The 22,549-nt window shown below is 32.7% G+C and overlaps 1 protein-coding gene across 1 annotated transcript; it reads left to right on the plus strand.

Moving 5' to 3' along the window:
• Nucleotides 1-1,516: 1,516 nt before the first annotated feature.
• Nucleotides 1,517-21,429, plus strand: LOC127698583 (uncharacterized). Its single transcript, XM_052202098.1, has 4 exons — nt 1,517-1,655; nt 6,013-6,148; nt 20,035-20,251; nt 21,125-21,429. The coding sequence occupies exons 1-4, from the start codon at nt 1,532-1,534 to the stop codon at nt 21,269-21,271; spliced, it is 624 nt and encodes a 207-aa protein (XP_052058058.1). The 5' UTR covers nt 1,517-1,531; the 3' UTR covers nt 21,272-21,429.
• The last annotated feature ends 1,120 nt before the right edge of the window (nt 21,430-22,549 follow it).

The raw sequence follows: 22,549 nt of genomic DNA on the forward strand, positions 1-22,549 counted from the left end.
TTCGGGCACAGAGCAGCTTAAAATTGGTTGGATTTATACTGATTTGAAAACAAACACTATATCATTTTAGAATGAACTAACCACAACGGTAAAAAGCAGGGTTAAATAGAGTTACTTTTATAAATTTTGACTTGGATGGAGAGTTGTCTCATTGGCACTCATACCACATCTTCTTATATCTATCTACCTAGCATTTTCTGGTTGCGCTATCGTGTTTATTCTTTAAAGACTACAATGTATGTAACACTTAAATCATTCTCATTTATCATATACCACAGGGTGTTTGTACGTTGGAAAACCTTGCAACAACTTGCAACAACTTTCTGAGAAGTCCGTAGATAGACTGTTGCAAGGCAAAATTTCTGCTCCTATCAATCATACCCTCATTTTCAGGGCATTACAAATTTCTCACCCTTTATCCCGATCGAACTACTTTGCAGAACATACCTTTCGTTTTAATTGTTAATTTGCCTTTGTCCTGAATATGCATGAAATATTTGCCACTGGACGTTAGCAAGCAACAATCAATCAATAGTTTATTATATATATATCGTATTAACCGTAGGGCCAATTTCACCAAATTTACTTTACACCATGGCATATTTTTTTTAAATTAATTTCCTCAATAATGAACGTCTAATAACGAATCGGAAAATGCAGTTTTGAAGAATTTTGGCAAATTACGTGTATTTGTAAAATAAATGATAGTGTCATTCTTAACTCAAACCGAAATTCTATAGAAAGTAAAGGTATGTAAACTCATTTTGGTTAACACTGTCATCATTTCTTAATATTTGCAATATCGTTTTAAAATTGGTTTTTGTCCTGAACATGCATGAATTAGTTGATGCTGGATGTTAAAGTACTAACAATCAATCAAAATTGATTTCAGCAGTAATGCGTGGCTTTGACATTATTGAACAAATCTTATAAAATTGTTGAAAAACCCTTTAACTTGTTTATTATTTTAACTATGCGATATTCATACAACAATTATCGTTCCGATCCAATGAATAAAACAAACACAGGGGAAATTGGCATACCCCTTTGTGCATCTTATATATTTAACATTGAAATAATATGACATCTCGATCTGTGCAGAATTTAAATCCGAAGTTAAAGAAAATCCCCTGTTACTAGTATATATTTTTTTTTTCTTTCTCTTTTTCTTTTTCAACATCTACATAACATCTATAAGAGATTTAAATGAGTACGAATGTATTTAATGCTTGCCGATGCTTGAAAATTTAGTGCTCTTTTAGGAGTCTTGTGATTGTTTACAAAATTCCCCATCGACATAATTCAAATCTGTTTTACGCTGAAATCAGATGGCTAATCCTTGCTTTTTACACTGTGATCTGAGCAAATATATCTTTTTAATGATTTGTTCAACACGCTTCTAAAATAAAATGTCATTAATAATGCAAGTGAATTGAGTCTGAACTTCTCATTTACAAGCAGATTATCTAACTTCTTTTCTCAAAATCAATAAACGGTATAGGTTTACCAAAATTGTTACTTAAACCGAAGAATGAGTGGATATAGTAGTGTATGTTCTGAGAAAATGTGTCCTCAATTGGACGAAAATGTGAAGAAAAAATTAACAAGGATATCAAATGAATCGGAGATTTTGGGGAAAATGATTGAGCTTTCCGGTAAGTCGTGTATGTTAGGAAAAATGAATAGTACAGGTCATTGCTTGACCCTTTCTTGCAAATTGGATTTAATTCATATAAAATTACAGAAATTTTACAAAATTTTTCCATAGTTTTCACTGTGAAATAATTTAAGAAGGTGTGTTATGATTGCCAATGTATGTTTTAACCATCATGAACATTTATATGATACCGATTTCAAGCAATATGACACGTGCTTTATAAGAAATGAATATTAACAAAAGGATGCGAATATTAGAATCATACACTTTTTTCGGATAAGTAAAAATAAAATTCTATATGTATGCTAACACATACTGCTTTAATTTAATTCGTAAGGTTTAAGACAAAAGAGAACTTTCATTCTTTACATCAAATAAGATTTTAAAATGATATATGTTTTTTACAGAATAGTCAATAATAGCTCAAAAGTCTCCAGTTAAGGTGCATTTAAAAAACATATGATACAAAGTATATTTACATATGGGGAGTTTATAAACCCATAAAATAAAAGAAAAGTTAAGATTGAGCAAAACGAAGCCAACCAAAACTGGGAGTGAATTTTGCTCCGAAAACGTAAGCGATTCCTGCGAAGGTAGTGACACTAGCCGTTTTACTCATAATATAATATGATAATTAAAAGTCATAATGGACGAAAAAGCATTATACAATAGTGATTTGATAAATATCTCTTAACAATATAATTTTATAAACTAAAGTACATGCTAGTTCTCCAACCCTAAAAACGACAAGACGTGAAAGCATGAAACGAAGATATGAGTAGTATTTTTGGACCAAATAAACTCAAGATTATAATCAAAATAAACAACAGAGATATTGAAAATAAGAATATTACGAAAAATCACAAGTATATACATCAGCAGGGTAAGCAATGTCTGGTCATTTACTGGCACCTGTCTTTTTGTCTGTGAAAAGTAAATTGTTAAAGCGTAATCTGTGAAATGTTCATGAACGAGAAAGGGAGGACGGAATTGTGGCTATATCTAATGGAACATGTATGTGATCATCATTAATCGGATGTTCCCTAACTTTAAATCAAGTTATGGTTTCGACACTACAACTTCCGAAGAGACCACTTCACCTTTGTCATTGAGAAACATTCATTAAATATGTTCCTTGTAAGCAGCAACCCTCTCTATCTATGAGTCTATTAAAATTTTAACAGGAATTTAAATATTTGGAATACCGAATCAAAGTCATAATACCTCTGGAACTAACAAAGACACAGATTTGTACTGTTAGATTAAGGTTGATTAATTGATTGCTTGTTAAACGTCTAGTGGCAAATATTTCACGCATTTTCAGGAAAAGAACAAACTTACAATTAATTCGAAAAGGTAGCTGCTGCATTGTAGGTAGACCGGTACGAAGGGAATGAATTTGGAATGCCACTAGAAAATGAGGGTTTGTTAGATATGGACCGAAATGTTACCTTGCAACGAGGCATCACATGTAACGTCTCCATTCCGACTGGACGTGCCTGTGTATTTATGCAAGTCGCACACCAAACGGTAGGCCCACTTTAGCAAGGATTTTACTGCTTGACTGGAGAAATCCATGGATGACCATATTTTCATACCCCAGTTACATCTAGAGGTTAAGAAGAAAGGCATATGTTTATAGCCTTCATCGTACAATAACTGTTAACTTATGTCAAGTAGTCATTCAACAACCACAAATAAACAACCCTTAATAACTAGCAAGAGGAGTTGATGGCTGTATAAGTATACAGGGAACAATTTTACTTATTGCTACAGTTTATTGTTTCTGTATGTGGCAATACAATTTTTCAATACATCACTATCGCACTTTAAAACTTGTACAACCTTACTTCAGTCCCAATTTAAGTGTATGTTACGTTGACTTTTGCTCGCAAAATGAAGTTTAATTATCTCTGAAGCGTCAATCAAAGATCAAATTGTATGTACAGATACTTTTGAGGGTAAACGTGTGATAGTTCATGGTTTATTCGGTAGACCTATGTCTTTAGGTAGAACAACTGTTTCAATCGGAATATCACTATTGACCAGTATTTATATATAAGCATAAATGCTAAAAAGATGCATGCTAGAATATGTCTGTTTCGTTTTATATAGGTATATAGATTAATATTGACAGTCAATTATTTTGCGAGGATATGTTTTTTTTTTAAAGAGGGGCATTTTAAACTCAGTAAGTATTATGTGACACCTTTATCATATCGGTTTTTTCTTTAAAATAAATGATCTTATAATCTGGCAATTCTAAGTATACCTACAAATATTAAGCTAGGGAAACTTCAAGCTAATATAATTACATTACATGTATGTTTCATTATAATACGTTATTTTGATTGGCTAACAGCAATACCGCATCATTATGAAATTAACCTTCATTTCAAAATGAATTGTAACATTCATGATGACACGAGCTTCCACAATAACAGGTAAATAAAAGAAAAACTTGATAGAAATCGTGGTTTCATGATCCTAGCAAAAAATGTAATTATATGTATTGAATGCTTCTTTTAGTAATTGTATAGGGTTGTAAAAGCGTTGACCGTGCGCACATTTTTAGAATGAAGCGCTTCTGCTCTTCATACAAAATGTTCTTCGGTCGACGCTTTTACACCCCAATAAATTTACAAAAAGAAGCTTTCAATTTTTAAATAATTACATTACATGTATGTTTCATTATAATACGTTATTTTGATTGGGTAACATCAATATCGCGTCATTCTGAAATTAACCTTCATTTCAAAATGAAATGTAACATTCATGATGACACGAGCTTCCACAATAAAGTGCACAGGTAAATAAAAGAAAAACTTGATAGAAACCGTGTTTTCATGATCCTAGAAAAAAAATATGATTATAAGTATTGCATGCTTCGTTTAGTAATTTAGGGTTGTAAAAGCGTTGACCGTGCGCACATTTAAAAAAAATACAAAATGTACTTCGGTCAACGCTTTTACACTCCAATAAATTTACAAAAAGAAGCATTCAACTCTTAAGTGAAGCAAAAAGTACAATAAGTGTTCAACAATGCTTTTTGATACCAAAGGCTGTGTAAAAGTTTTGTTGAAATCAAGTTCGAAGTTTAGTATAAATTGTCCGATACAAGATGCCAATACCCCTTGTAGATGAAAATAACATGACTTTGTGTAAACACATAGAAACGTTATGAGCAAGTATAAAAGATGTCACAACGTTTCTATTTTGTTGTGTTTCATTAAAATCCAGCAACTGATGAAAGAATAAGTTGCTAGGTAAAATGGGAAAGAACAAACGGATGATCTGAGATGAGAAGACAATGTTCCATATCCTTCTTTTTTATAATTCAATTAGCCTGTAAAGCGTGTGAATAATAGTTTCCGGATATATTGATGTGAGCCACAGATATTCATTGATATTTGTTCCTTTAATGCCGTTGTACTAATTTGTCTTGAAAAACCCCACTTAAATACATATTAATCATGCGGAACAGGAATTTCTAACTCTTGTCGAGAATAGATCTTTATTACAGGGGTTAATAGTGTTACTTTTTTGTTCTATTTTTTGTTCTTGCTTTTTCTTTTTTTAAATGTAGATATATTTCTTGTGTTGTTGATGAAGTCTTATTTTTTCTTTCTGTCTACTATACTTTATTTGTTGTCTTCTTTGATTTACGGTTTCTAATAGCCTCCTTATAAGCAAAACTTGCGCAAAGGATCTGTATTTTGATCAGATTGCTTTGATATTTCGTTAATTGTGTCCTACATGTCAGTCAAGGTCCAGCTTTTAAAGATAACTTTAACCCGAAAATATGGGCTAGTTTCCGTTGTATATAATTTAGATGAAGCAAAACTACTTGTTTGACCTCTTACATCTTTGTTTCTATAGCTATAGTGGCCTCTTACCAAATGTAAATATGGTTGATTTTAACAAAATACTTAACTTTTTACTATTGAAGTGAGTAATGAAATTTGGAACAAAAAAGGCCAACAATGTCATTCGTATGTATTTTACTGGCATTCAAAGTATTCAAAAACAATTCATTCAGTTAAATCTTTATTGAAATCAAATAGTTCACTTCACTACTGTTTAATACTAATATATCTACCCTAAAATTATAAAATCAAACCTAATATAGGTACTCGAGGGACATTTATTGTGTGAAAACCAATAACCAAAGATGATCTATCAAATAGACTTTGATTAAGGAATAGAAAAAAATTAATAAAAATGGGATATAATAAAGTGAATACGGATTACAATTTTTCATATAAACTGATCACTCATTTCATACGCAAATTATGGTGTCAAGGGTCTTTTAATGATGTAAGAAAATAATATTTTAGATTTTGCAATATTCACAGGTGGAATGGGTTGTTCTGGGTCTACAGGACCACAGCCTGGACTCACAGACAGTCACAAGACTACAGTTAAAAAGTCATGGGCCAATTTTGTCAAGAAGGGAGATTTGACAGACCTAGGAATGCCAATGTTTATAAAGTAAGTTAGGAATGGTATAGATGGGTTGCTTTTATAGGAAATTTGTATACAGTTTGTAGTGTTAAACCTTTTTTTCATGAAAATAGAAGAAAAAAATGTTGTTTCCTTTCGGTAAAATGCAATAAGTATATTATATTCAACTTAAATAAAGTTTTCTGAAATGCGTCAATAACAATAAAGATACACCAACCAACAAAAGAACCTCACGTAAATATGGCCCCCTTTAGGTAAAACAGCAAGTATTCAAGCTTGCGATAACAAGAAAATATGCATCGAAAGAAAAATTGAAAGTATAGTCCACTATATAAAGAAATAAAGAAATAAATACGAGAACATTTAGAATATAATTGTTTTTCTAGATAAGTTTTGCTGTCACGATTCATGTTATCAGTACACTGACAGGTTATTGCCTTCACAAAGGTATTAATTTCAGTAGTTTATAAAATATTTATACTGGTACCATGATATTTGACAGTTTATCTCGCTCACATCAACCATGTAATTGATACCACGAATTGAAAACAAATCAGTAGAACACAATAATATATTAGAAGCAAAAGAGAAAAATATTCAGCTTCACGCAGTAAACAGGCAATCGAAATGAATTTTGTCTGCTTTCGGATTGAACCGTGAGAGTTATCTGTATTTCAGTGATATATATATTTTTATAAACGCTTATTAATCAAGTAAGCCATTTATTGGAATAAATATAGTTCCGTACAACTTTAATTTCTTTTCTTTATTTGAGTCTCTTCTTTAAATAAAAGAAATGACTATTCTAATTGAGTAGTATCATAATGATTTTAATGTTGATTTTGTGTTTAATTTATGTTGCAACTAATTCTGTCATAGTACATGGACAGGAACGTAATCTGTGAGAGTACTTACGAATGGTGTTACATTAAAATTCCATATATCGGTAATCAAAACGACTACAAAAAGCCGAGAAAACTCAAACATTCAATCAATACTTTTAAAAATTTATTTGTCAATAAAAATAAAAGCAGTAAATGGTCGTAAATGATATCAAATTCTCCGAAATAGTTAACATACTTGCGCAAGGTGTAAAAAAGTAAAAAGGAAACCAGCTTGCCATGAACATACAGACCTTTGGTTACGTTTGCTGTAAAAAATGTTTTCGTGTAGTGTTATGAGCTCACATCATGCCCGTTGGTTCTCTTTTGAATGGTTTCAAATGTTTTATTAAGTTTTTTTTATAGTTTACTTTACGGTATTGGTATTACTCAGTGTTGAAGGCAGTACGGTGACTGTGAGTAACTGAATCCTTTCTCATATAGTTGTCTTTTTTGCAATCATACCAAATCTCATTATTTTCTTAGTGATAAATGGTATGGACACTTATCACAAAGGAAGACCTGTAATGCTATTTTTCTTTTGTGTTTTATTTGGTTGCTACACAATTGACTTATTTCCAACATTCGCCCTAGTTTTGTTGGTTTTCCTGTTTAGATTGTTTTACACTAGTCATTTTGGGGCCCTTTATAGCTTGCTGTTCGGTGTGAGCCAAGGCTCCGTGTTAAAGGCCGTACTTTGACCTATAATTGTTAACTTTTTATACATCGTGACTTGGATGGAGAGTTGTCTCATTGGCACTCATTCCACATCTTCTTATTTATATTAATGTGTTTTTCTAATGTATTCCATTTATTTGATTTGCCAATCGTTTGCCGTCTACCGTCAATGAAATAAATATATATTCTGTCAAAATCAATAAACTTTAACTTTAAAATTTTTGTTTTGTTTTGTTTTGTTTGATTGTTTTTGAGTGAATCCCTCGGTGAGTTTTGGTAGCTTCTATGGCACAAGGATAAAAGTTACGCTGAAACGGTTAAAAATATGTTTCTACGCGACAAAAATAGTGCATTATATACGGAAGAGTTAACATACTTGCGCAAGGTTGTAACAAAGTAAAAATTTTGACTTTTTGATCGACAATATATTCTATATGAATATGAGTTTTTTTTAAGGTTCATGATTAGACTATGTTGATAGACATTGTCATGACAGTGTCAAAAGTAAAAAAAGTAATAAAGAATCGAAATGGATTTTGGTTTACTCTGGTCACCTTACATATATATTGTGTGTGAGTACCTCTGGTCACCTTACACAGATACTGACATTAGTTCATCATGGTCACCCAACTCAGATATTGACTTCAGTTTTCTCTGGTCACCTTACACAGATATTTAATTTGATGCCCTCTGTTCTCTTGACACAGATGTTGACTGGTGACACATATATTGACTTTGGTTACCTCAGGTCAACTTACACAGATATTGACTATGGTTACCTCTAATCATCTTACACTGATGTTCTAATCTAATCACTTTATATTAGAACCACACTGATTCTATCAGAAAATACACTGAAGATCACTGAAGATGATATTATCAAAATGCTGGACTTTTTGATCGACAATATATTTATTGAGTTTGGAGGATTGATATTTCAACAGACAGTCGGTATGCCAATGGGTACTAATTGTGCGCCACTACTGACCAATTTGTTTTTGTACTCATATGAAGCAAAATTCATTCAGAACTTTCTAAAAGACAAAAAGTACCTTGCGAAATTCTTTAATTTTACTTTTAGATATATTGATGATGTCCTTTATCACTGAATAACCCATATTTCAATCAATAATTTCATCTCATATATCCCAGTGAACTTGAAATTAAGGATACTACTGACACTAGAAGGACTGCTTCATACCTTGGTCTTTTACTCAATATTGACATAGATGGACTTCACACTAAAATCTATGATAAACGGGATGATTTCAACTTCCCTATTATCAATTTCCCATTTCTCAGCAGTAACATGCCCCATCGTATGGTGTTTACATATCTCAATTGATACGTTATGCTCGTGCATGTTCACACTATACTGAATTCATATACAGGAGTGTGCTCGTTACGCAAAAACTGCTCCAACAGAGTTATGAGGAGGAAAGATTAAAAATGACACTGCGTAAATTTTATGGACACCATCACGAATTGGTTGATCTATACGATGTGTCTGTGTTTAAACTAATTAACGACATTTTTACCACGTCTTAGATTGTGGTTTACCATCTACGTTGTCTGGTCTGCTAAGTACCGAACGTGACCTATTCTCGAATATGACTGTTTTGCCGAGTGGGAATTCTCATTGCTATACGAGTATCTCGGTATGTATACATCCAACATTCATGTATTTAGTTATGATGTTTCTTTTGTCTGGTTGGATATTGTGTTATGTCTTATCGTTTGTGGTATAAATTCTGTATTTTCGGTACATTTCACATATGTCTTATTTGTCAGTATAGTCGAGTTACTCGTTGTTCGTCTACAGTGTTTTTGTTTTATGTTGTTTGTTTTCAAGTGTGTTTACTGTTTGGTCTTACATCATCTTGCCTTATATTACAGTTATTTTATTTTTATTTTCTATGTAAAAGTTAAGATAATAAATCAGCTATATCATTTATATGATTTTAAGTTTAAAGCTACTATATGCACAGGATTTTTTGTTTATACACGGTTTTTGATTTATAAGAAAAACCGACATGGTTAGAAAATACAAATAATAACACCATTACAAACACAATTCCATTTTAATATTCTTGTCATGGTTAGAAAATACATAAAATAACACCATTACAAACTCAATCCCAATTTTATATTCTTGTACGTGTCTACAATAAAACAAATCTATTCTATTTTTAGAAATTTATCTGTGATAACATAAACGTCACAAAAATACGTCACTTTTTGTGGCGTTGGTACATTCGTGTGACGTGCAGTTTATACTTCGTTTGTGGTGTACTGGTGTACTGTCGTAAGGTCATGGGACATGTTTGTTGTTATTCTATGGTTTACATGTTGTAATGTAATATTATATTATTTATTTATGTATTTCTCTGTAACGTTGTCATTTTAGCGGTATTTTTAACATTGCCATATAAGCGGGAGGTTTGGCTAGCCATAAAACCAGGTTCAACCCACCATTTTTTTCTTATAATGTCCTGTACCAAGTCAGGAATATGGCAGTTGTTATCGAATAGTCCGTTTCTATGTATGTTGGCGTTTGTTTTTGTTGCAGTTCAGTGTTTCTTTGTTTTCCTCTTGATGTGTTTCCCTCGGTTTTAGTCTGTAACCCGGATTTGTTTTCGCTTAATCGAATTATGATTATTGAACAGCGGTATACTACTGTTGCCTTTATTTACACATATATTTAATTTTGTAACTTCTGGTCACCTTACACAGATATTGGCTTTGGTTACATCTAGTCACTTGACACATATAATGACTTTGGTTACCTCCGGTCACCTTACACAGATTTGGTCCCTTTGTTCTCTTTACACAAATATCGACTGTTGTTCCCTTTGTTCTCTTTACACAAATATCGACTTTGTTCCCTTTGTTCTCTTTAGACAAATATTGACCTTGGTTACCTCTGGTCACCTTACACAGATATGGACTATTGTTATATCTGATTACCTTTCACTGATGGTCTTGTCACCTTACACGTATATTTAATTTGGTTACCTCTGGTCACCTTGCACGGATATTGACAATGTTTACCTCTGGTCACCTTACAATGATGCTCTGATCACATTACACAATTATTCAATTTTGTTACCTCTGGTCACCTAACACATATATTGACGTTGGTTACCTCAGATCATATCACACAGATATTCATTTTGGTTACATCTGGTCACATAACACCGATATTCACTTTGGTTAATTCTGGTAACCTTACACATATAATGACTTGAATTAACTCTGGTCACCTTGCACAGATATTGACTGTGGTAACCTTTGGTCATCTTACTAACACATTAGTTAACTTTAGTTACACAATATCACTTAGCACATATATTGATTTTTTACCTCTATATCTGGTCACCTAACACTGATGTACTGATCACTTGGCACAGATATCACCTTAAACAGATTTGGTTCCCTTTTTTCTCTTTACACAAATGTTGACTTTGATTTCCTTTGTTCTCTTTAGACAGATATTGACTTTGGTTACCTCTGTTCACCATAATTTCACATATGTTGACTTTGATTACCCATGATCACCTAACATAGATTGTATGGTTGGTTACCTCTGGTCACCTTACACAGATATTGACTATTGACCAGAGGTAATCAAAATGAATAATTGTATAATATGACCAGAGACATCATTGTAAGGTGACTAGATGTAACCAAATTCAATATCTGTGTAAGGTTACCTTTGGTCATCTTACACATATATTTACTTTGGTTACCGCTAGTCACATTGAACAGATATTAAATATGTTTACCTCTAATCACCTTATGATGTTCTGGTCACATGACACATATATTTAATTTGCTAATCTCTGGTCACCTAACACATATATTGACATTGGTTACCTGTGGTCACCTTGCAAATATATTGACTATGTCCACCTCTGGTCACCTTACAATGATGCTCTGGTCACATTATACAATTTGGTTACTTCTGGTCACCTTACGCATATATTGACTTTGGTTACCTTTGGTCACCTTGCACATATATTGACTTTGGTTACCTCTGGTCACCTTTCACAGGTATTGACTATGTTCATCCGGAGTCACCTTACAAAGATGTTCTGGCCATATTACACAGATATTTAATTTGTTTACCTCTGGTCCCCTAATACATACATTGACGTTGGTTAGCTCTGATCACCTAACACAGATATTGACTTTGGTTTCTTCTGGTAACCTATGGTCACCTTACACAAACATTGATGTTGGTAACCTCTGGTCAATTTGCACATATATGAACGTTAGTTCATCATGGTCATCTTACTCATATGTGACCCGCCATGACATTTCCAGGCTTATGGAGGTATAACCTCATTGATAGAAAAACGTTAACTATGACGTTAAGCACGATATTGCGTCTCAATCGGTAACGTTTGCAAATTTGTTTCTGCACATCAATATGGATACTAAATGTTTGGTTGTACTAAATATGCATTAAATATTTTCCACTGGAAGTTACACAAGCAACAAACAACACAATATATGTATTTGGGTAAGATAATAGGGTCTATATAAAAATAAGAAAATGTGGTATGAGTGCCAATGAAACAACTCTCTGCCAGAGACCAAATGACCTAGAATGCTATAACATGCAATACTCCCCCATTTGAATCCGAGAAAAGGAGGAATATATCCATTTTGCTTTAATAAAAAAGTGTGTGGGGAATTACAAGTTAACAGGTATTGCTTAAATGCTTAAAAAGTAAATGACGGATGTTGTAACGTTCAGACGTAATCAACTTTATACAAAGAAAAACAACTCAAATATTGATAAATGACAATTGATGAAAAGGTGGCAAGATGCCCCTTATAGCGAGTTATCCCACATTCCCCTACCCTTAACAAATTTTAAAATAAATAGCTGATTTTTTGTCCTCTCGTAATACAGCCTTTTCACAACTTTAGAACCTCGGCTAAATCAACAACCCCAATCATTGGAAATATTTCTTTTTTATAGTTTGTAGTCTTCTTGATACTATTTTGTAGTCTGTAGTCTTCTTGATACTATTGGGGGGCCTCGGTGGCCGAGTGGTCTAAGTAGTTACTACTGTAATCACTAGCCAGTCAACACTGAGGGTGAGTTCAAACCCCGCTCGTGCGGGTGCACTCGACTCCAATCTTAATTGACTAGGATTGTCAGTTTTCCTATCGAAGGTCGGTGGTTTTCTACGGGCACTCCCGGCTTCCTCCACCAATAAAAACTGACCGCCACGAAATAGCCCAAAAGCGGTGCTTAAAAGTGGCGTAAAAACACCAAAAATCAAATCAAATCAAAATCAAATCTTGATACTATTACTACTTCTTATCTATATCGTCTGCAAAAACCGCAACTATCATGTTCTTTTCAACAATTTCTTCGATTATGTTATCATTTGTATCGCCATGGTCATCATTTTTCGTTCGGAATTCGAGTTCTTGACATTTAGAATCATTTGTACCTTTTTGAAATTTCCTATCAATTCGTTTTTTCGCAATCGTATGTTGCTCTATTAAATGAGTTATCACAATTGTAACACGATAAGTCTCAGACAAGAAGATTTGTAACAAAATTTGTGGATATTATTTGGTGTATTTTGCGAGTCTGTTCCACGGGCTTACAGTTTATATTGCAACCAAGGCTCTCCGACTTCATCTTCCATAGAAAACTGTCCGATATGATACAACCAAGGGTGCTAAAAGTTGCGTTAAACACCAAAACACCAAAACTAACAAACCTTTCGATTTGATTTTAAAAAGTAAAATAACAAAAATACCGAACTCCAAGGGAAATTCAAAACGGAAAGTCCTTAATAAAATGGCAAAATCAAAAGCTCAAACACAACTTACGAATGGAAAACAACTGTCATATTCCTCACTTGGTACATGCATTTCCTTATGTAGAAAATGGTGGATCAAACCTGGTTTTATAGCTAGCTAAACCTCTCATTTTAAAAGATATAAATAGCGTCCCGAATTGACAACGCTGAAAACGTTAGAAAATCGTTCAGTGGACATACTTGCAAGACATTGGATTTGTTTAAAAACGAAGTCGTTTTGACTCAGCAAATTATCAAAAAGTAAGTTACTGTTTTGTTGGGTTAAAGTACTATTACGAAAAGCATTCTTGTGTATGCAACAAATCGATTTTTTTAATAAATGACGTTGCAAGTGACAGTTTACTTTTCAAAAGCGGCGAATTCGACATTGGACATTCTTGCAAGAGATTTGCCAGAAGCGGTTGCAATTTTATTTGTGGTGTGAGTGCTGTAAAAAATCGGTATTGCAATGGTTTATCTATGTACTTTTGTGAACATAATTTATGAATACGAAATTTCATATAATCTTATATTTTAAAAACCTATATCTTATATTTTAAAAACCTATAAATTTTGATAATTCACCATTTTCTGAAATCTGATCATGGTGAAGATGATTTATTTTTGCAAAAAATCAACGTTGGCTGTTGCATCAACGCGAATTCAGAATGACGTAATACTTTGTATATGACGAATATCATTTATACGAATTTCCTCAGATTTTACACTGTGTCGAAGAGCACAAACACCCCTGTAAAAGTTATTATGCGTATAGTCTGTTACGTCTGACACGCATGTTTTTGAAGTTTTGTGAATATTTTAGTCCACATTTTAGACTATTGTAAAAAGTTATAAAACAATTTGTTGATTTTTTTGAAACAGTAATACCTACCTAGTCTATGGATATGAATTTTATATTGACTGTACAGATTTATAGAAAAGCTGTTTATAAGTGTGGACTGGTTGATTTCACGATATTGACGCAATAACGTGCGTAACGTCACCGATTCACCGCTTCAGCTGGCCCCTAAAAAAATGTGTACTAGTTCAATGAAAGTGGACGTCACACTAAACTCCAAAACATATAAATGAACTTAAATTAAAACACAGACCAGACTAACAAAGGCCAGAGGCTCCTGACTTGGGACAGGCGCAAAAATGCGGCGGGGTTAAACATGTTTTGTGAGATCTCAACCCTCGTATACCTCTAGCCAATGTAGAATAAACAAACGCACAGCAATACGCACCGTAAAACTCAGTTGACTGAAAGAAGTCTGAGTCCGATGTCAGAATAAGCAACAAAAGAAACTAAGCAAAATGACAATGATACATACATTAACAAAGGACTACTAACAGTTACTGACATGCCAGCTCTAGACCTCAATTAAACTGATTGAAAGATTATGTCTTCATCATATGAAAATCAAGCACAATCCCTCCCGTTAGGGGTTTAGTAGCATACCATCATAAAATATATGAGAAGAACATAACCCGTATCATGCCAAAAACTGGTTTTAGAATATTATCTTATATTTTAAAAACCTATATCTTATATTTTAAAAACCTATAAATTTTGATAATTCACCATTTTCTGAAATCTGATCATGGTGAAGATGATTTATTTTTGCAAAAAATCAGCGTTGGCTGTTGCATCAACGCGAATTCATAATGACGTAATACTCTGTATATGACGAATATCATTTATACGAATATCCGCGGATTTTACACTGTGTCGAAGAGCATAAACACCCCTGTAAAAGTTATTATGCGTATAGTCTGTTACGTCTGACACGCATGTTTTTGAAGTTTTGTGAATATTTTAGTCCACATTTTAGACTATTGTAAAAAGTTCTAAAACAATTTGTTGATTTTTTTTAAACAGTAATACCTACCTAGTCTATGGATATGAATTTTATATTGACTGTACAGATTTATAGAAAAGCTGTTTATAAGTGTGGACTGGTTGATTTCACGATATTGACGCAATAACGTGCGTAACGTCACCGAACATAACGTCACATTTTGTAAACATACTGTATTGAATTATTAGAAGTCCAGATTCTCGAAATATCCATATATAAGTAAACAGAAAGATCAGAAACAATATTAGACATTGATCTTAGAAGTCCAAAGAAGTCGTTGTTATGTTAGCATGGTAGATTTAAAATATATTTATAAGTTGAAGCCTGGTAAAAATTAATATGTAAAATGAAGGTAAATCAAACGCTTACAAATTTTTTCAGATAGTTCATTCAATTTCCTCTGGTATTTAATTGTCGTTTTGGGAGTATTTGTGGAGAAGGTAAACCACTTTACTTTGGTTACATAATTTTTAAGTTTTACGGTTTTGTTTGAATTTAAAATTATTTTATTCTGCATAAATTGATAAAAAAAAGCCTTAAAAGTGTTTGAAATCTAAAATATATGCTCTGTAGAATTCATTAAAATTTCATCATTATAATAGATGCACAATCATTTTGAAAACTACGCCTTACATAATCCGTTACGCTTCGCATGCTATATTTGGTAGGGACTTGCATAATTAAACGTTAAAAGAAAAAAAAACCTACTACAGACAAAGTTTAAACTAATTTCATTGCAAGTTTAAATGTCATTTTATATATAAAAAAAAGAGCAAATAGAGTTGTTTTAGTACATTTGAAACTGTGTTCAAATAGGCCGATAGATATTACTCAGCGCCAATGAAAGCATATGTATAAAATAGGGTTTGGAAATGGGGAATGTGTCAAAGAGACAACAACCCGACCAAAGAGCAGAAAACAGCCGATGGCCATCAATTGGTCTTCAACACAGCGAGAAAATCCCGTACCCGGAAGCGGGCTTCAGCTGGCCCCTAAACAAAAATGTGTACTAGTTCAATGAAAGTGGACGTCACACTAAACTCCAAAACATATAAATGAACTTAAATTAAAACACAGACCAGACTAACAAAGGCCAGAGGCTCCTGACTTGGGACAGGCGCAAAAATGCGGCGGGGTTAAACATGTTTTGTGAGATCTCAACCCTCCCCCTATACCTCTAGCCAATGTAGAATAAACAAACGCACAGCAATACGCACCGTAAAACTCAGTTGACTGAAAGAAGTCTGAGTCCGATGTCAGAATAAGCAACAAAAGAAACTAAGCAAAATGACAATGATACATACATTAACAAAGGACTACTTACAGTTACTGACATGCCAGCTCTAGACCTCAATTAAACTGATTGAAAGATTATGTCTTTATCATATGAAAATCAAGCACAATCCCTCCCGTTAGGGGTTTAGTATCATACCATCATAAAATATATGAGAAGAACATAACCCATATCATGCCAAAAACTGGTTTTAGAATAAATGTTTTTATTTCCGATGCAAAGACCCTATGAGTGAATCAATATTAATACCAAAATATGCCATCTTTAACGACCTGACAACAGTATCGTAACGATATCCCCTCTGAATAAGTCTGTTTAAAGGTTTGGTTAGCTTTTAGGTGAATGTAGACATTTTTGTGCTTTGTATAGAATATTACCATAAAAGATTGGATGTGAAATACCTGAACGTATAAGATGTCTGCATGTTGATTTATATTTACGAATGATGTCCTTGTACCAATGATAAAATTTAGTAAATATTTTGACTAGTTTGTGATATTGAAAACCCTGGTGTAATAATTTTTCAGTAATACAGAGGTTTCTTTCGTTAAAATCAAGTACGTTGTTACATACACGAGCGAATCGAACAAGTTGAGATATATAAACACCATAAGATGGTGACAAGGGAACGTCACCATCTAAAAATGGATAATTAACAATAGGAAATGAAAAATCATCTCTTTTATCATAAATTTTGGTATTAAGCTTCTCGTTTAAGATATAGATATCAAGATCCTGGAAAGGGCAGTGTTCATTGTTAGTATTAGCTTTATTTTAAGTCAGTTCAGCAGGATAATCTCGTTAGTGAACATACTGAAGTCGTCATTATTGAGAGCCAATAGATCATCCAAATATCTAAAAGTGTTATTAAATTTTTGTATCAGATGTTGTTTAGATGAGTCTTTGCTGATTTTAGTCATAAATTGTAACTCATAACAATACAGAAACAGGTCCGCAATTAGTGGTGCACAGTTAGTCCACTCAAAAACAAAATGCGTTCGTTAATTAAAATAATGAATCGACACTCCTTATGTAGATATATAAAAAGACCCATTGCATTGTTGTTTCAACAAATCTGTCATAATAACTTGACAGGCTGTTTTCTCTCAGTATGTACTGGATAAATATGTAATAAGCCCATTCAAGACCAGGTACCTCCATAAGCCTGGAAATCTCATAGCTAGTCACATATACTGACTTGTTTTCTCTGGTCACCTTTCACAGATGTTTAATAGTTCCCTCTGTTCTCTTAATACAGATGATAACTTTGCTAACACAGGTATTGATAATGAGTACCCGTTGTCACCTTAAATATATATTGACTTTGGTTACCTTCGGTCCCCTAACACATACATTGACAATGACTACCCTTGGTCACCTAACACATATATAAACTTTGGTTGGTTACCTCTGGTCACCTTACACAGATATTAACTTTAGTTACCTCTGGTCACCTTACACAGATCTTGACTTTGGTTACCTCTAGTCTCCTTTCTAATACTTATGTTGATTTTTGTTACCTTTAGTTACTAACAAGGATGTTTACTTTGGTTACCTCTTGTCACCTGACACAAATATTAACGATGGTTATAGAATAGAATATAATTTAAAATGTCATATATACGTGTATAATGTCCCACAGGTTTGAACAGTGAATACATTTATGAAAATCATATGCAACAAATGAGCACCAATGAGCAGGGATGCGTATACATAAGTTAGTATATAAATTTTAAACGGTAGTGAATGAAAACATACTTGCATTGTTTCAATTCACAAGGATTTCAAATCCTTGCATCTCACAAAAAACGTAATAAATATTTTACAATAATCATAAAAAAATGTAATTACTACGTTTATTAATTCATTCTGTTTTAGTATGGATTTATAAGTCTCTGCTTATATTTTGTATAGCAATAAATTCATAAAGAGGAAAGTTTGAGTTTAAGAAGAGATTAGTTTGATAAATAAAATGTTCATCAGTAAATACTTGACGTTTGTGTCTATTGATATTATATACTAAATTTTAAAGGAAAAGGTTCATTAACAGGAATGTATGTTAATAATTAAATTTCAATTCTTTTGTTTTTGTTCTTAAAATGCTTAGGATTTCCTACCCCAGGAATAGATAACCTTAGATGAATTCGGCAAAACCTTTGTTTTCGAAATTTTGGGTCCTCATCAATTCCTTCCAACTTCGTACTTTATTTGGCCTTTTTAACTTTTTTTATTCAAGCGTCACTGGTGAGTCTTTTGTAGACTGAACTCGCGTCTGGCGTACAAAATTTTAATCCTGGTATCTTTTTATATCTACATATCTTTTTATATAAATTGGTTCTTTTGAGAATATGTTCCGGTATTTATAAAACTTCTGAAAATAAGATATTCTTGAAAATCAAGATTTCCTGTAAAATATTTGGATTGATTTAAGTAACTTCAGGAAATCCTTAAAATTTAAGATGTTTTATGAAACCAAAATAATTGGCAGTATATAAGAGGTCCAAATGAAGCTTGTGTGTTCCTCTCAAGAAAAAATATACGAAACCTTCTTATAAGTTGCATGCCACAGGGTTTCACTTCACACGGAAATTGGACTTTAAATTTATCTATACAACATCAACCATGAGTACAGACAGCTTCAATAACGAGTATAAGAATAACTGAAGGCATCCAGGAAACAAAATATTAAAAGATAAATGATAGATAAAATAAATGCATCCAGATTATAAAGCAAAATGAGTGCTTAAATTTATATTGCGATTGGTTTATGCAATTTGCATTAGACATCCAGTTTGCAGAAACTGGGATTTGCAATAGGATTATGAAACAATGATGTACACTCCCAAGTAATACATAAAATAGTCAAGCCTTAAAATGTAAATTCAAATAGTAGCAGTATATATACACTTTTCTATTCACAGCTATCCAACATTGCCCTCAATTGACTTGTGCAAGAATCTACACACAATTTCATATTTTCAATAAAGGTGATTTAACATCATCAGTATCTTATTCTATTCACAATCAATTATGTCAAATCAAAAGCAAACAAAAATTCAGCAGCATTTTTTTTGGTGACCAGTCAGCTGTCTCGGGTTCACGTATTGCTTTTATTTTTTTAAAGAAACTTGTTCTTTTTGTGATAACTTTAGACACTTTTCGCATTCTCATTATGCAGAACATTATAATTATACCAATACAAAATTAAGCATTTTAAAAAAAGTGGTGTTCATTTGAAGTACTTGATATTTTTTTCATTGGTCCTTTGTCTTATGTACATTTACTATTTTTCCTTTCTTTTACAACATAGATCTATATTTGGCTACATTATATGCTTATCCATAATTTTCTTTTTCCTGTATCCTTTCAGATTGTTTGAAGAAGCCCCAGAGGTTAAGCCATTGTTTAAATTTGTAGACACAAGTAACTGTAATGAAAATACCAAATTAAGAAATCACGTCAAAGGTGTGTTCGAAGTTGTTGGTGTAGCAGTTGATACGATCGATGATTTAACGAAGCTTAGTTCGATAGTTGTCGATCTTGGCAGCCGACATTTCCACTACGGAACCAGGAAAGAACATTTACCGGTATGTATTTATTGTTACCCGTTGGTATCTTTCGCCTCTCTTTTGCGTGTACCGGACTTCTTTTGATATTCATTTTTGTAATATGATAATACTTTTAATTATTTTTCATAGTTACCAAGTAGCATCAGCGAGCTCTTTCATTCAAGGAAGGATATCAAAATCAAACGTTTATATTCGAACACAACTGAGAACAAAACTCGCACACTGAAGCATTGAAACATAATAAAAATCTATATCACAAGTAACACAAGGTAAGACAAAGAAAGATAGAAAATATCTGTACAACGATCATAAAACAATAGTTTGTTTATATCAAGAGCTACTATAAGGGGTAAACTAGATCCGCAGAGTGATTTACATAATATGCCATTGGTTTGGTATACTATATGTATTTTAAGGAGAAACACGAGGGTTTAATGAAATATTCCACGATAAAACTTGTATTTTATGTTAAATATGTTAAAACGGTCCTTAATAAATCTCCTTTAGACGATGCTTGATATTACATCAGAGAAAACAATTCCTACAAAAAGGGAGACCAAAAAACCAATGGAAAGTTATCGGACACAAATTAAAAATAATGGTCTTTTTGGTTGTTTTTTTTGTGCAAAAATATGCTTGTCGAATGCTTCGGAAGAACCACAGTATTTTATGTACAGAAGGGTCCATCATTTGGATGCTTCTGATCTTTTATCAGGCATGATTTACTAGATAAAAGGAGATGTGGGTATGCGTCAATAATGCAGCAACCAAACAACAAAACAAAAATGGAACGTAAATCATTTGGTGCTTTACCAGCTGTCCGACAATCAAGTTTGATTTAAAGGCAAAAAGCATCTCTGAGTGATTATAATACCAATCTGTTATTTTCAGGTTGTCGGCAAATGCTTGATACACGCCCTATCCGAAGGCCTTGGTGATGAATTTACAGAAGATACAAAAAATGCTTGGCTTTCCTTTTATAACTGGTTGGGAGGTTGTTTCGCAAAAGGAGTTTCAACAGAATCTCGGAAGAAATAGTTAATTTCATCTATCAATTTTTTATGTCACATAACTGTCATTAAGTAATACTGTAGAAGTGCGGTTCAGTTTTATAAATTGCATTACTGTGTTGAAATATAACTGCTACTTAGAAAGACGTTGGTTGATAAAATCAAAATAAATAATCATCATCATTAGTTGATTTTTTTTACTTCAACGTATTTCTTAATTTCATCCTTTTAATTCTCTCTCATAAATTCGAATTTTCCTCCGAATTCAAAGCATGTCATCTATATTCGTAACAATCAAAAGGAAAGGCACGCTTTGTTTGCTCGCATGAAGATTATTTTCTGTGCGATTCAATATCTATTAAATAAAAAAATATCACTTCAAAACACTCAATTAAATCAAACACAAACCAATACATATAGATTCTTACATTGATACCAGTGGATTATCGGATTTATCCAATCGAGATAGTTAAATTATCAATTTTAAAGTCCGAGCCTTGGCGAGGACTTTAAAGTTTATAATTTAACTATCGAGATTGGATAAATCCGATAATCCACGAGTAATTATGTAAGAATCTGTTTCTCTAATGGTTAAAAAATAAATTTTCCTTTTTTGCTAAACTAAAATCCCCTTCGAATGCCTTCCACTTTCCATAAAGTTGTCAATTTCATTAACACCTGTTAGCATGTTTTGATGCATCCAGTGAGCTGAGAAAGGTTATGACCCTTAAACTCATCCAATCATCATCTGAGATCACTGGCAACCACACGTTGATAAAAAAAATTTTATACAATGGGTTCGGAAAGGGATAAATTTCCATAGAATTAGAGAATACTGTTTATACTACATCAATACAATTATATACTATAGATCAATGCAATATACTATACAGAGCATGTGTTACTTTGTATACTTTTTATCGGGCTTATATGCATGATCAAGAACATTAAAAAAAAACACAAAATCCAAAATAGAATTTTAGGAACAAAACAACATATCCTTGACGATCCAAGGATTTTTGCTGTCCCTTATTTTCCTAATTTATTGAAAAACGACTGAAAGTGGTCATTAAGAAAAAGAAATGTCAGCAGTAAAAAAAAAGTGGTAATCCCATGTGCCAAACGTCATATACCATCTTTAATAAAAGAAAGGTCTGGAAACAGCTTGACATATCGTGTGGACACCTAGCTATTGGACTCTTTTGATTGTTTCAAGTTGTAACGTTGAAGAACTGTCTCATTGATTTACATCCCACATTTCTCTTTTTTTTGCCAAGCTCTAAATCGCTCTAGACAATTTTGAACA

This window comes from Mytilus californianus, unplaced genomic scaffold, assembly GCF_021869535.1.
Source record: "Mytilus californianus isolate M0D057914Y unplaced genomic scaffold, xbMytCali1.0.p SCAF_4, whole genome shotgun sequence".
Lineage (NCBI taxonomy): Eukaryota > Metazoa > Mollusca > Bivalvia > Mytilida > Mytilidae > Mytilus > Mytilus californianus.

Excerpts from the sequence above, each read along its gene's own strand:
- LOC127698583 (XM_052202098.1), top strand. The coding sequence starts at position 1,532 with ATGAGTGGATATAGTAGTGTATGTTCTGAGAAAATGTGTCCTCAATTG. Across the intron at positions 1,656-6,012 it reads GAAAATGATTGAGCTTTCCG|GTGGAATGGGTTGTTCTGGG; the intron begins GTAAGTCGTGTA and ends CAATATTCACAG. Across the intron at positions 20,252-21,124 it reads CCAGGAAAGAACATTTACCG|GTTGTCGGCAAATGCTTGAT; the intron begins GTATGTATTTAT and ends TGTTATTTTCAG.